This window comes from Ceratotherium simum, chromosome 23 (assembly GCF_057802395.1).
Source record: "Ceratotherium simum simum isolate JZ-2026a chromosome 23, ASM5780239v1, whole genome shotgun sequence".
In the NCBI taxonomy this organism is placed as follows: Eukaryota; Metazoa; Chordata; class Mammalia; order Perissodactyla; family Rhinocerotidae; genus Ceratotherium; species Ceratotherium simum.
The window spans coordinates 11065119-11080824 of NC_141922.1; the positions used below are offsets into that span (position 1 = coordinate 11065119).

At 50.0% G+C, this 15706-nt stretch overlaps 1 protein-coding gene across 1 annotated transcript in view; it reads left to right on the plus strand.

Moving 5' to 3' along the window:
- Window positions 1–15706, plus strand: part of KCNQ3 (potassium voltage-gated channel subfamily Q member 3) — a 307538-nt gene that overhangs the window by 259766 nt on the left and 32066 nt on the right. Inside the window, exons 4-8 of the mRNA XM_004431059.3 lie at window positions 4341–4513; window positions 9272–9421; window positions 10504–10614; window positions 12111–12206; window positions 13569–13663. Of these exons, the coding sequence (XP_004431116.1) occupies window positions 4341–4513; window positions 9272–9421; window positions 10504–10614; window positions 12111–12206; window positions 13569–13663 (625 nt within the window). The remainder of the gene's footprint in view (window positions 1–4340; window positions 4514–9271; window positions 9422–10503; window positions 10615–12110; window positions 12207–13568; window positions 13664–15706) is intronic.

Here is a 15706-nt window from a genome sequence, read left to right on the forward strand (position 1 = left end):
TCCTGTGGCATCGTGGAGGCCAGCCCAGCCTCTGACCCTGCTCGATGAAGAGGAACTGCTCCAATCTTCCAGGTGCTGAGTACCTCCTTCCACAACTTTTCCTCGTAATGACTCCACAGGGCAGTGACTCTTAATGGGGGCAGGGGTCACTCTTGGCGTTTGGGTTGTGAAGGAGCCGGCTCGCTCTAGGATGTTGAGCATCCCCGGTCCCTAGACCAGTAGCACCCCATTCATTGTGACAACTAGAATCGCTGTTACATTTCCAGACTGGCTGTGGGGAGGGGAGGTGTGACACCATTACTGGTTGAGAATTATTTCTATAGGACCACATTATGCCCATTTTACAGAGGTGGAAACTGAGGCTCACCGAGCTGCTGAGTCATTTTCCAGTCACACAGGTAGTAAGCAGCAGATTCCATCCTAATACCCAGTTGATTTCTGCTAATGTTGAGATCAATCATATTATGGCTAATGGTCATGATGGAAAGATTAATCATAAGTATTCCTGAGTATTTTGGAAGAATCTAGCACCTGTGCCCTTCCCCACCACCATGTTGCTGTGTCCTGACCCAAAAGTTGCTTTGGGGAGGTGTCACTGAGACCCCTCCATCTGGGTGCAGACATTTTCACAGCAGAGAAGGTGGAAGCTCTCACTTGCCCCTATTGGTGCAGCATGGACCCATATGTTCCTATCTGAAGATCCTGCTAAAATCACATAGGGACAGGACAAAATCTGCTGCAGTGATCATTAGGAGTCTTGGAGCTTCAAATTCCTAGGAATGGTTAAACTTACAGGATCATAGAATGTTAGGGCTGGAAGGGCCTCCAGGGGAATTTAGCCCAACATGCCCTCCCGTCTGATGCTCCAGCCCCTTCTCAGCAGCCTTCAAGGGGTCACCCAGACTGCTTGCATACCTCCAGTCGCGGGGCACTCATCGCCTCTCGAGGTATTCATTCCACCTTAACTCCTCTGACTCTCTTCAAGTAATTGAGTTCAGCCATTCTATTCCTCCTCTCCACTCCAGCAGAATCTCCCTTTATCAGGAAAGATGTGCTTAGTGGCTTCATCTGCATCTTATATCACACGTTCTCAGCATCGCAGTCCCTCGCCTCTGAGCATGCTATTGCTTATTCCTCACTGCCCTTTTGAAAAGTGACCCCCAGAACTGAGCACAGCCCTTTGGGTATGGATGGCCAGCCCAAGGAAGAAGAGCAGGACCCTCCTTTGTTCTAGATGCCAGACTTCTCTCCATGCAACCTGGGGTGGAGGGGCTCTGCCTTGTTCGTAGCACCCTGTCTTCTGTACCACCCTCACTGTCAACTGAAACCTCTCTTCCTTCGTTGCATCTGCTGCTGAGGTTGGCCATCTGAAGTTTTTGTTTATTGCTCAGAATTTTGACTGCAAGTAGGGTGTGTGTGTGGGTGTGTGTGGGTACACACAATTTTGGAGGACTTTTTCATACTGATTTTTTTTCCATCTCTCTTCCTTTGTCCTCTTTCCCTGTCTACCCCTGTCTTAGTCCCTTTGGGCTGTGATACAGAATCCCACAGACTTGGTGGCTTACAAACAACAACAATTTATTTCTCACAGCTCTGGAGGCTGGAAGTCCAAGATCGGGGTGCCAATATGGTTGGGATGTGGTCAAGGCCCTCTTTCAGGTTACAGCCTGCCAACTTCGTGACTTCTCTCTGTGTCCTCACATGGTGGAAGGGGGTGAGGGAGCTCTCTGGAGCCTCTTTTATAAGGGCACTAATCCCATTCATGAGGGCTCCACCCTCATGACCTAATCACCTCCCAGAGGCCTCATTTCCAAACACCATCACATTGGGGTTAAGATTTCAACACATGAATTTTGAGAGGGCACAAACATTCAGTCCATAGCAACCCCCAACTCTCCTTCCCTTCCTCGCCTTATCTTCCTTTCAAGTCTTCTACAATGCACAGGTGTTAAGCTGACTTCTTTTTCTTCTTTGGAGTGACCTATCCAGTGCTGACCAGAGTCGTGTATGTGTGTGTATGCATGCGCACGTGTGTGTGTGTGTGCACAAGGTGACTTTGTGATTGACAGTGCCCAAATTCAGAAGTTCCCACCCAGTTCCAGAACATTCTGGCATATGGAGCCAGGCCCCTCCAGGACAGGAGCGTTCTCCATGGAGCAGTGACCACTCTTCCGAGACGTGCTGACGTAACAGAGCTGCAAGTCACGCTCCCCTGCCGGCCTGCCCTGGAGAGATGAGCCCAGGCCTTAGCACCACACCATCCTTGCTGGCTCCTTTGCTGGTGTTGCTGCATTTTCTGCTCTGCTCATCTTGACCTCTTCCATAATGTGGCCCTTGTGGGAAATGCTGCTTTTCTCTGTGTCTTTGACAAACACAGTTATCGTGTCCATGGTCATCATGGCCTTCATATTAGAGGCAGCCTCGGAGTCTGCCATTTCGGGTGTGGATGGGTCCATCTGGGCTGGAATCCGCCATCCTGTCTGAGCATCATAGACTTGAGTCACGTTTACCAGGCATCTAGGTGTTGTTTTGTTTCATTTTCTACAAACGTTATAAGGGATAGTTTTGCACAGATAAACTGAGAAGCCTGGCCAGGGGTACAGACATTGGTATCCAGCTGTTTGACCCCTAGTTTCTCCCAAAGGTTAGGCACACCTGGAGGACTTTGGTATGGTAGAAAGGATGCTAGCTTTTTCGGCAGACGTACCTGGGCGTGAATTGAGGAGCCTATTCCAAGCTGAGAGACCCACACATACAAAGGTGTGGAGGTGTGAGAGAGCACGGTGTGCTCAGCAAACCACACATGCTTCTGGAAAGTTCCCCAGGGCCAGATCACAGAGGAGTTTTAGAAGCTTGAACTTTGCTCAGCAGATAAACATTGCTTCAGGCATGTTTCTTGGAACCCTGAGGCTCTTGCCATAAACAGTCCTGTGGTTGAAATCTTTTGGGGAAGGCTGTACTTCATTTGTATAATTGAGAGCCACAGTGCATATTAGCATATTAGAGGCTCTAAGAAGTCCTGCAGTAACAAAACCTGTTTAATCTAATTTTTCCCAAATTGACTTGACTATGGGGTCCTTTTTACTTTTCTTTTCTTTTTTTTTTTTTTTTTTTTTTGTGAGGAGATCAGCCCTTTGCTAACATCTGCCAATCCTCCACTTTTTGCCGAGGAAGACTGGCCCTGGACTAACATCCGTGCCCATCTTCCTCCACTTTATATGGGACGCCACCACAGCATGGCCTAACAAGTGGTGCGTCGGTGCACGCCCGGGATCTGAACCGGCGAACCCCGGGCCACCACAGTGGAGCACGCGCACTTAACCACTTGCACCACCGGGCTGGCCCCTGGGGTCCTTTTTACTTGCTAACCCTCTGCAGTACAGTGGGGAGACCATGGATAGGGGTGTTGGGGTCCACTGAAGGGAATAAGGAAGAGACCAGGGCACACTGTCTTCCATACTCGGCTATTTGAAGGAGCCAGCCTGGCCCCTTCAGGAGTGCCTCATCCCCTTGGCCTCTCTGCTTTCAGCCACAGCTGTGGTAGACATTTCTATGTCACCTCCCGACACCAGTGTCCCACTTCATGGGTGGGGCTCATGCTCTTCGACAGTCTACCCTAGGGTTTTTTCTTTTCTGAAGCTAAGGGAGATCAGCGGGCAGGACAGCTCAGAAGCGTGGGGGCATTAACAACCCCAGGGGCGTCTCTCAACCAGCAAGGGGCATGAGCCGATGGGCAGATGTCCCAGCTCCCGTTTTGCAGAGGGGCGATCTTGGGAGGTGTTCTGCCTGCAGCTCAGAGGCTCCAGCGGTGACCCGGATAACACCCCTTACGCTGGCTGTTTCTCCTTCATTGTCCTCCCTCTCCTCTCACTTCTGCTTGCTGGCATCATCTCCCAAAAAATTACCCACAGCCAAGTCCCTGTCTCAGGTGCTGCTTTTAGGGGAAACCCACAGTAAAACAATGTCTGAGCTTCAGGCTTCACCTCCACAACCTGGGCAGCCTGATCCCCTCTCTGCCTGAGAGCGACCCTCAAGTGCCACCTGGGGACCCTTGGGGAGTCACTTCCCTGGGATTTAGAAAGAGCATGGGAGTCCAACAGGCTTGCCTCCAATCCCAACTCAAGTACGTGCAGCCTTGGGAAGACACTCATATTCAGAGCTTCGGCTCCCTCGTCTGTCACGGAGAATAATCCTACTTACCACATGTGGTTAATGTCACGATTTATCACGACAAGCTTGGCACATGCTCATCTGCCGCAGACGGTGCCTGTGGTGGCTCCGTTGCCTTTGCCTGACCTTCTGTTCTTTCTCCCCTGCCACTTCCCTGCCCTCTTTCCCAGACATCTTCGTGCTGATTGCTTCTGTGCCAGTGGTTGCCGTGGGAAACCAGGGCAATGTCCTGGCCACCTCCCTGCGAAGCCTGCGCTTCCTGCAGATCCTGCGCATGCTGCGGATGGACCGGAGGGGCGGCACTTGGAAGCTCCTGGGCTCAGCCATCTGTGCCCACAGCAAAGTAAGTGCCACGGAGAAGCCACGAGACCACGTGGCTGAGAAGCCCACGTGTGCCCTTCCGTGGCATCCCCTCCCTTACAGTGTCCCCAGAAGGTGGTCATTCTGCCAAGGCCAATGATGACGATGAGGAGGAGGAGGAGCAGGAAGAGGACGAGGGCATAAGCAGGTGTGCTGCAGCAAGCTAGATCTGAACTTAAGTCTCAGTTCCGCCATATGCAGATGACTTTGGCCAAGTCACTCAACACTCTTTGACCTTCAGTTTCCTCATTTCTAACATAGGGATAATAACGCCTATGCCTCTGGATTGTTGAGAGGATGAAATGAGCTAATGCAAGGCAGCATAGGATGAGAGGGGAAGTTTCGGGAGTCCCACAGACTGATTTGACTCCAAACTCTACTGGTGTGACTTTGGGATTTTCTGTAACCTCTCTGGGTCTTGGTTGCTGCATTTATAAAATGGGAATGATAATGCACTCACGCCATAGGATGAAAAGCACTTAGGACACACCCAGCTCATAGAAATCGTTCTACTGCTATTGTTATGGTGTAGCCGGAAGCACAGTGCCTAGAACTTAGTGTTTGACGTGGATGAGCTCACCCTAGGAGTCAGGCTCTATGGTTATCCCATTTCACTGATGAAGAAGCAGATAGGGAAAGAGAAAGCAACCTGCCCAAGGTCACATGGTGGGACATAAACCCAGCAGTCCAGCTGCAGAGCCCATGTTCAGTGTTTGCTGCTGGTCGTGGTGGTGCTCTCCTCTCCAAAGATCAGAAGCTAGCAGAGGTGGAACTGGGTCTCATCTCTCCCAGAGTCCCATGTGGTTGAGCAGGCATGGAAACCCAGGGGGGTGGAGTCCAGTGTATCTGCAGCCTGGTGCTCCCTGTGTTTCTTTCCTAGTTTGCCCAAACCTGTGGTACCACTTTGTTTTAACATCCCTGCCTTAGCTGGACCCTGGAGGAATGAAGGAAAACCTGTGTGTCTCAGCTCAGGCAGGAAAAATCCATCAGAGGCCAGTGCAGGAGAAATCAGAGCAAAGTACCCCCAGGGGAGGCGTTTTCAGGGGATAAAGTCAAGGCTGCCTCCATCACCAAGAGAGTGCCTTCTTGTGCCAAGCTTGGTGGGTACAATGGATACTGTTGGTGCCCTGCCCAAATATCCTTTCCTCGGAGGATATGCCCATGCCTCAGCTGCTGTGAGAGTCGGCAGCCAATGCTCCCAGCTGTCCCCGTCTCTGGATAAGTAGAGAGCTGCCTTGCCCAGGAGGTTATATCATCCTTATGCTCCTCCTCTCACATCAGGGAAGCCCACAGCTAATGACCAACTGACACAGGGTACCTTTCTTCATGTTGGGACCAGCCCTGTGGAGCAATTCACACTCAGGAGCTCCCCATGGGATCAGGCGGAAGGAGGCTCCAGCTGAGACCACATCCTTGCTTAGCTCCTTCTCCTGCCCTGTCTGGCTCCCTTCACTCCCTCTCTCCTGAGAACCCCATTTCTCAGTAATCACATGCAGGTAAGTCACATGCACTGCATCCCTGTCTCGGGCTCTGCTTCTGGGGAACTGCACCTAAGCCAGTGACCCTGGGGCAAGTTGACATTGGGGAGCTCAGAGTCTTCCTTCGAAGTGCTCACATCACCATGCCACCCCCAACTGGGCAACCCCAGCACACACCCACACAGCTCCTGGTTCTTACATCCCAGGGACACACCCACATACCTTGGGGGATGGATTCCTCTGAGATGGTATCTCATCGTAGAATGAATATGAGCTTAGGAGTCAGACAGCAACTTGGTGCAAAATTCCTCGATGGTTGAAACATGAATCCTTCTGGCTGCTCACACAAGAAAAGGTACATCGAAATGCCTGGTAAATAGTAGGTGTTCATTAATGGTAGCATTTATAATTCCAAATATGCTCTTCTTCACAAACAGTACAAATAAATATGTAAGTAAAATGAAATACAAATTTAAACACCTAGGAGTCTCACCTTAGAATGCAACTTCTTGCCGTACACGTTTATTCCCTGTCCGTGCTCCTCTGGCCGCAGACTCGGTAAGGTCAGAGCATCCTCTCGAGAGTTCTTTCTTCTGCCTGACCTGCTGTCTTATCTTTTATCAGAGGACATGTTAGCAACACCTAACCTTGTATCCGTGGAGCTGAGCTGGTTCACAGCTCTGGTGGAAATCAGGGCGAAAAATGGCTGGTTTAGGTCCTGGTCCTGCGTTCCCTCAGATTAGAATAGATGACCAATGGATGTTTGCCATGGAATTCCTGGGAAGATATGGGTCCACACCACTGCCAGACCCCACAGCTGAGGACAGCGGGGCAGAACTTCAAGACGACATCACATCTCTGTGGTGGGAGACTGAAGGTGGAAAAAGAAGCTGCTTGTCAAGCTCTATGTCCCATCATTGTCCCTGACGGTCCCCACTAGACGCGCTCTTAGCCTTTCGCTGTTCCTAAACTGCAGAGCCACTGCAGGGTTGGCCCTCACTTCTAGGGCAGGCGGTGTGTTTAGGAGGTTAGCACGTGCCTGGGTGTGAGTCCAGCTTCTCCATTTATGAACTGCAAGAGCTTAGAGCAGTTCCTTCTCTGATCCTGGTGAATGAGCACTTATCAATTCATTTCTTCATTCATTCATTCATTCAAAACACGTGTGTCTGGGCCAACCAAGTTCCATGCTTGGTCCCTCTGGGAGTCAGAGATGCAGAGTGGAGGCCCATGTTACACAGGGTTAGACTTTTACCGTTAGGATAGGCCCAGCTCTGCTTCCAGAGCAAAGGAGCTCTGGAATCTCTGAGACCTAGCACAAAACCGTTGACATCTTCTAGCTCACACGGTGTCTGGTGTGGGCTGTGTGGCCCTCGTCTGTCTTGAAAATGAGCCTTGAGTCCCCGAGGCAAGGGAAGAGGGGCCTGGGGCATCCTGCAGAATGGATTAAAGGAACAGGCAGGGAGTTGCTCCATCACTCCCCCACACTGGCTAGACCCCAGTCACTCAGCCTCAGTCTGACTGCAGGGGCCCACAGGCATGTACAGGAGCCATGGATATTGGAGACAGTCACAGGCTTTGCCACAGAGCTGCTGGCAAAAATCGTGTAAACTCAGAATCACCTTGAATAGCCTTTTAAATGACTGCAAAGCACAGATTTGGGACACATTTTCACTCCTCATCAATGACTGTGATAACCGCTTCTTAATGATCCAACACAGCCAGTTTTTCTGTGTGCACATGAACAGACAGCTGTTTCCTTGGTTAAGCACCAGACAAAACTTCTGACTCACATTTAGGGGCCAGAGGGTATGAAAAAACACAGGGACGCTAGAACCGCACTCAACAAGGCAAGAGGCTCGTGCTCAGACAGGTGTTGGGGAGGGACAATCCAATTTACCTTTCCCTTCTCCAACCTCCAGCAGGGCAGACCCTCGCTAAGGGAATGGCTGATTGGATTGCCTGCACCATCTCCACTAACCTCTCTCTTTGCTGTAGAGCAAACTCACATGAGTGCACCAGGCACATGATGCTGTGGGGGATCCAGACCTATAAGCAGATGAGCATAATGAAGTGTGAGAGATTAGAGAAGTCTGTTTAGAAAATGGAGATGAGCTCTATCTCTAGTTGGGTGAGCAAATACTCAGAAAACTTTCATAATGGAGGTGTCGTGAGTCTGAAGATGAGTCGACGCAGTTTGGTTGGCCGGTGGGGAAGGGCAGTTCAGGCAGTGAGACCAATGTGAGCAAAGGCTCGGAGGGAGGCAGGAAGCAGCCATGTCAGCAAGATTCCGTTGACCCAGAAGGCCAGCTGACTGGCCGCAGATGGTCAGATAGAAGAAGTATACCTATGTGAACAACTTTGTGATGACTCAGCAGGAATGACGGGCCTAATCTCCAGACCGTGTTCGCCAATAACCTTGACTTTCGTCTAGCCCAACCTGCCATGCGAAACATTGAAACCGGAGTAGAAAGAGAGAAATAGAAAGAAGCTTAGGGATTGTCTTGGTCAGGGTGTTTGATCTGCCCATCTTTGCCATATCTTTGCACCATCCTTACTATTCCTCAACATTGTTCTTTAAATCAACTTAATTCTTGTTTACTTACTCATATGTCCTGGTCTGTCATGTGATAATATCCATGATATGATAGATTTTATGTTATTTATGCTAATTTTTAATACGGTTTGAATCAAGATGTGACTGTTTAACATAAAAAATGCCTCTCTGCATTCCACCAGTAGTACACGTGGCACTTTCTGGAACTCTGTGGTCCATTCCCTTCATTTGAAAAATGAGGAAACCCAGGCTGGGGAGGAGGGGTAATTTGCCCAGGGTCACACGGGAAATTGGTGGCAGGGCTGGGTCCCTGTCCACAGCTCTGTCTGCTGTGCCGCGCTCACTTGCCCTTGCTGTCGACTTCCCGGTGGGAGTGAGCTGCTCCTTGCTCTGCCCAGTCCTGCGTAGGATCCAGTCTCCTGAGTTCTGAGCCTTGTCTCAGCGGCAGCGGCCAGTTCCTCCTACCTTCTCGCCGTTCTGAGAAGCCTCGGTCTGTGATATCGAGGTCACCCTAAGGCAGGAATCCTCCTTTCCTCCTAGAGCCATACACTGGTGACTGTATTACTGATCCCATTTACAGGGATGGGAGGGGAGGATCGGCGAAGGTAAGTAACTGGCCCACAGTCACAGAGCTGGTAAACCTGGACTCCAGCATCTAACCGGTGACCTCCCAGTGACCACTTCCCTTGTCCACTGCTTCCTCTCCCAGGAGCTCATCACCGCCTGGTACATCGGGTTCCTGACGCTCATCCTTTCTTCATTTCTTGTCTACCTGGTTGAGAAAGATGTGCCGGATGCACAAGGAGGAGAGATGAGAGAGGAGTTTGAGACCTACGCAGATGCCCTCTGGTGGGGCCTGGTGAGTCACCACCTTGAAGGCCCCCCGCTTGGGGATTGACTGTTAGCGACAGAGAGAGGTGGAGGGTGTGGCATGGGCCTGCTCAGTGGGGCAGCTGCATTCTGCAATCCCAGGTGAGAGTAGGCCTCCTCCCTTTCTGAACTCACCTCTGGGAGCCCCCTTGCAGGGTGTGCCCTGGGAACAGGCTTTGCCATGTGTTTATAAGAAGTCAGGGCTCTGAACAGTCTGATCCCACCGTCACTCACAGACCTTACCTCTCTAGTTGTAGGCTGTTATCAGCCAAGCCATGCATGAACAAACCGACACAGTGGCAGATGCACACACATGCACACAGACCTTCAAACACACCTAGAGATGCACAGCCCCACACCCTAAAGGGACATGTGGGACTAAAGCCAGCATTTCTCGAAGGCTTACTTTGCTCTAGAGCATTGCTCTAAGCACTTTACATTTATTAACATATTTTAAACTCAAACAACTCCTATTATGAGCCCCTTTTTAAAAATGGGGAAACTGAGGCATGATGAGGTTAAGTAATAAATTCAAGGCAGATCTCTGAGCCAGTTAGTGATTGACCTGGGATTTGAACGCAGGCGGTTGGGCTCCAGAGGCCACGCTCTTAACTGCTCTGATATCCTGCCTTCGTGTTCATAGGTACATGTGCGCTGATAGCCTACACATGTGAACATAAACACCAGAACAGATGTGTGCGTGGACATTAGACATGCACACATATCACACAATACACGTAAATACACTCACAAGCACACATATATTCAGAAACACGGCTATACACAAAATCACACATATGCAAATATACACGTGAATGTACATGCACATACACGTTTGCAACTGTTGAAGAATTTGTTGACTGATTAACTATAGATAGGCGATCCTTAACTTAGAAATAGGCATTGTCTCAGGGATCCCATATAAGTTAGTACTTGGTATCTTTTCTTGCTTGGGAAAAACATTCCCAAGTAGTACCAAAGGCTTACAGGTGGAGCTCAGTGGATGGTCACTGATGGTCACTGACTTCCCCCTCCCTGGGAAGTCCCATGTCTGAACTCTTCTGTCCTCAGATCACACTGGCCACCATTGGCTATGGAGACAAGACACCCAAAACGTGGGAAGGCCGTCTGATTGCAGCCACCTTTTCCTTAATTGGCGTCTCCTTTTTCGCCCTTCCAGCAGTAAGTACCTTCTACATTCTCCCTAGGGTGACATGCAGGACCCCCTTACCGCCTGGCCCCACTGAACTTTCCAGCCTCCTCTTCCATCCTGTCATATCCTCAATTCCAGCCCTGTCAACTCAACAGCGCCCCCTTATGCTTGGTTTCCTGCTGCTCTGCCATAGGCTGCGCTGCTTCCTTTCCCAGAGTGACCCCTCCGAACGTGGACTCCTCCAAGACCCAGGTTCAATGCTGCCTTCTTTGGGCTGAGTCAGTTGCTCCCTCCTCTGGGCATAACTCTACTAAGGCATTTCTGACCCCGTGCTGGGGTAGCATGTTTCCATATCTGCCTCCCCGGGAGACTGTGAGCTCCTTGCAGGCTGGGATTGTGTCTTTCCCTGTGTATTTCCAGTGCCTTGCACATGGCAGCTCCTTCTTATATGTGAGCTCCCTTCCCTTGCCCTATCATTTACTAATTTATGTAAAAATACGCATTTCCTTCAAGAGTAAGTCGTGACCCACGATAGAATAACTTTCCAAAGCCCAGTGCCCACAAGTGTAATACTAACGATAATAATAAATAGCACTTGTTCAACTTACTGTGCGCTGGAATCATGCCAAATGCTTTATCTACATCACTTCATTAATCTTCATGACAACATTATGGGTTTGGAGCTGTATTTATCTCCTTTTTCTAAAGGAGAAAACCAAAGCTTAATTGGATTAGTAAAGTTTCTGCAGCACAGGCTGTTGGGTGGTGGAGCCGGGGATCCCAAGGCTGCTGGTTCTATAGCCCGGCTATTAATCACGAAGCTTAGAAGGAACCTTCTTAAATAACAATTCCTCCTCTACCTGTTGGCCGTGTTCTCTCTCCATTGCAGCCCTACCTTGTCTGTTTATTTCCAAGCTGTTTGACCTTGGGCATATGACCATTCTGAATCTCAGTTTCCTCCTCTGTGCAGCAGGTGAGGGGCTATGGGGGTGCTACACGGTCTCTGAGTTCTCTTTCAATTTGAAAAGTGTGTGCTTCCACCCATTCAATCCACATGCGAGTCTGACCTGGAAATCAAAGCAAATCACAATTCTGGAAGATTCTAGCTACAGTAAAAGTCTCACGTGACCATTCAAGCAACTAAAATATTTTTTTAACTCCATTAACATTTACTGGGCGCTTGTTCTGTGCCATACCCCTTATTGGGCAGTTCCTGTACATTACCTGATTTTTTTTCCTAACAACATTGTGAGGTAGGTACTATTATCCCTCTTCCCTGGGGAAGGCACTGAGATAGAGCAGATGGCAGGTTTGCCCAGGGTCTTATGGCTGGAAGGGGCAGAGTCAGGAGCTGAACCCAGGCCTTCCTGACTCAAGGCTCCACGTAACCAGCTCCCTACCCACTGGAAGAGCAGGAAGGGCTCTTTCCCCTTCTCCCCTCCGCTCAGTGTTGTTACTGTGGGGCCCCGGAGTGGGGGTGGGGTTCCAGGTGGGGCTGACTTTGGGGTCTGGCTTCTCCCTCCAGGGCATCCTGGGCTCCGGGCTGGCACTCAAGGTGCAGGAGCAGCACCGTCAGAAGCACTTCGAGAAAAGAAGGAAGCCGGCTGCTGAGCTCATTCAGGTCCGTCTGCCTGGGGGCGAACTGGAAGGGACTAGGATCCCCGTGTGGCTGTGCGTGTGTGCGTGTGTGCGTGTGTGTGTGTGTGTGTGTTTGCACAGGAATGGGAATGCCCGTGAACGGGGACAGGATCTAGGCCCGTGCTTGCTGGTGATGGCTCTGGGTGTTTCTGTGGTTATCTATGTGACCTGTCTCTGTGTGTACTGAAAGTGACAGTCCCATCACTCTCCCATTCAAGTTCTAAACCAATCAAGAAATAGAAACAGGACTCAGACCGGGATCAAGCCATCAGCTGTTTTACTAATAATGTTGGAGTGGAGAATTTGACTTGGACCTAGGTCCATACTAGGCTTCTTCTCCTACTCCCCACCCCAGTCTTGGCCTAGGAACCCACAAGCAAGAGTCAGCCTAGAGGCCAGGTGCTTAGCCAATCAGCTACAAGGAGATATGGCCCTTCACATCTGCCAAGGATAGAGAGCTCATAAGCCAAGAAAGGAAGAGATGCCTTATGTGTGCAGAATATTGAACAGCTCTCCATTTGTTCTGCCCAGTAGACAGTCATGTGCCAGCAGATGTGGGTCTCCTGCCAGCTCTCCATCTCCATCACTCTCCTTACCATGGGCTGGGGGACGATAGTGAGAGATGATGAGACAGGCAGAAGTGATTCCTCTTTTACTTCAGAGGGAGTTCCTGCTTCATGGTTTTGTGGGCTGGTGGGAGCACAGAGAATAGGAAAGTAGAGTGTCCTGGCTATAGCCACATGGGACTGAATGTCTGCCTGACCAGCCCCTCGTGAACTTGTTTCCAGCTGTGGTGAAAGTCTCTCTGGATCTGATACAGGATAGTACACAATGTTATCCTACATTTTGTAGTTTCTAGGCCAGTCGCAATCTCTAAGAGTCTGCTCCATTATCCCCCTAAACCCCAAACCATCACAGTATCCCAGAAGTTCTAGTATATTAGAATCAAACCGCCCCCCCGCACTGTGTCTTGCACCCAGAAGTCGCCCAAAAGACTGTGTGTCTTTCTACATTTCAGAAGTCTCAAGGAACCTTGTGGCAAGAGAAGTCCCTGCTCCTTTCAGGGATTTTAGACCCAGCCCCCTCCTCTCCCTCCACTGCAGTTCACCCCCCACACGCCCTCCCCCAAAACACCAACTGTAGCTTCGAGATGATGGGGTCAAGGAAGGTTTTCTTCCCAAAGGAGCTACAAAAAGCCAAGAATCCCAGCTTCTCTGGATATTACCTCAGTGCACATTTAAACTCTTAGGAGTCAAGGACTTAACAAATGTTCTGATGTTGGGGATTCTCTATGACACTTTCATGTGATACCAGGTCATTCCTGCCCCTCTTTTCTCCTCCTCAGGCTGCCTGGAGGTATTACGCTACCAACCCCAACAGGATTGACCTTGTGGCGACATGGAGGTTCTACGAATCAGTCGTCTCTTTTCCATTCTTCAGGCAAGTGGTGACTCATCTGAACGCTCAGAGCATGCCAGACCATCCCTCCCATGGGTCTGTATTTGTGCCTCAGGCCTTCACAGTTTCATGGAGGGTGTCCTTCAGGGCAGTGGTTCCCAGTCTGGACCGCATATTAGAATCGCCTGGGTGCTTAAAAGATCCCGATGCCCAGGCCACACCCTAGGCTAATTAAATCAGAATCCCCAGGATTGGGGTCCAGGCATCAGTGTTTTTTAAAGCTCCACAGATGACCCCAGTGTGCCACCACGAGTTCCAGCTAGACAGTGTGGTGTGGCTGATAAGGAAAGATCTCGTCGTTGTTTGGGCAGGATCAGAGGCTGAGGAAGTGGGAGCCAGTGCAATGGGCCACCCTAGCAATCCAGGAGGCCACCACCACCCGGCCATGGCCTACACCCACAGACCACTCTGGACGCTGGGAAAGGGCAGGTGGAAAGGGTCCTTGGGCGATCCAGAGATGTTGTTTGTGTTCTCAGAGGTGGGAGATTAAATTAATGGTCTCAGGAAAAAATCACAACCTCTTCCTATGGCCAGCACCCATAAAAGGGAGAGGAAAATTAATATTTATTGGATGTCCAATAGGTTCCAAAGATCCAAGTTCATATTTCATTTAATCCTACAGGCACCCTATGAAATGAGTCAGAGGTTCTCAACAGTTAAGGTGCGTTAAAATCAGTGGGGGGTTGTGAAAACGCAGATCCCGCACCCACCCTCAGCAATTCCGGTGGCGTTGAAGTGGTAAAAGCTCTTGAGCAGATGCCCCCGGTGATTTTGACACAGTGGCTGCCCAGGGCACACTGGAGACGGGCTGAATGGTTGGTATCACCAGGCTCTCCTCGCAGATGAGCTCAGAAACTCTGGACATTTTGGCTAATGTCAGCCACATCCAGAGGCCTCCAAAGTCCATGATCTTTTCACTACTTGGGCCTCTGAAACAGTTTACTCCTTTCCAGGTTTTAGATACCGGGATTCTGAGCTCGGATTTTTAAACGTGTGGATAGAATGCTGGACTGCTAGAACACTTGAGTTGGAAAGAGGGACACTTAGCCTCATACCTGGAGCTGGCACCTGCTCTGAACCATGTTTCTGCTTTGGTTTCATGGACCATAGCGTGACCCAGTACTAGATGGGTGGCTCCCTCTGTCACCATCCCACCCTCACACTCACTCATTATGGAACCTCCCACCACTGTCTGAACTCAGCCTCAATTATCCCTCCTCTCCCGTAACCAGATTATGGTAAAGATTTATGGGAATTCACAAGATCTGGGTTCTAATGATCCGTTTCCCTGCCTAAAACCTTCCAGTGGATGACCATGACAAAGAGCATAAAATCCAAAACCTGACCATGACCCACAGGGCCCCAAACCACAGGCCCCTGCTCACCTCTCCCACGTTGCCGTCTCTCATGTCGTCGCTCTCAAAAGGTTCTAGTGGCAGGCGCCACTTTCTATTCAGGGCATTCAGTCACCAATATTTGTGAGCCCCTTATATATGCTAAGCACTGGGCCAGCCCAGGGAACGTCACAGGTAACTTGCAAAGGAATCTAACCTTGATTCTGAAGTGAAGAGAAACCATTTGAGGCAGAGAATGACATGATCAGATCTGTATTTCAGGAAGATGAGAGGAAGAAGTGAGGAGGATGGATTGGACAGACTCAAGATTCTAGGCAAAGAGGTCAGCTAGCAAATGATTGCGGGATTCCGGGTAACAGGAAATGAGGTCCTAGACCAAGGTAGAAGCAATAAGAAGGAAAAGGAGATGGAAGACCTGGAAGGAATAAGCAGAAGGGAAAAAACCTCAGGGAGTGATGACCTGTGGAAGAGTTAAGGAGACAGAAGAAGCAAGGCTTCCATAAATGAATGATAAAGTTTGGGTTTGTTGCTGTGTTGCTGAAAGCTCTACCACCAGGATTTCAAATACCAGCAGGGTCACCCATGGTGGACAGGTTTCAGCAGAGCTGCCAGACTAGACAGACCAGGAAGAAGGACCTGACCACTCACTTACAAAAAAATTGTCCAAGAA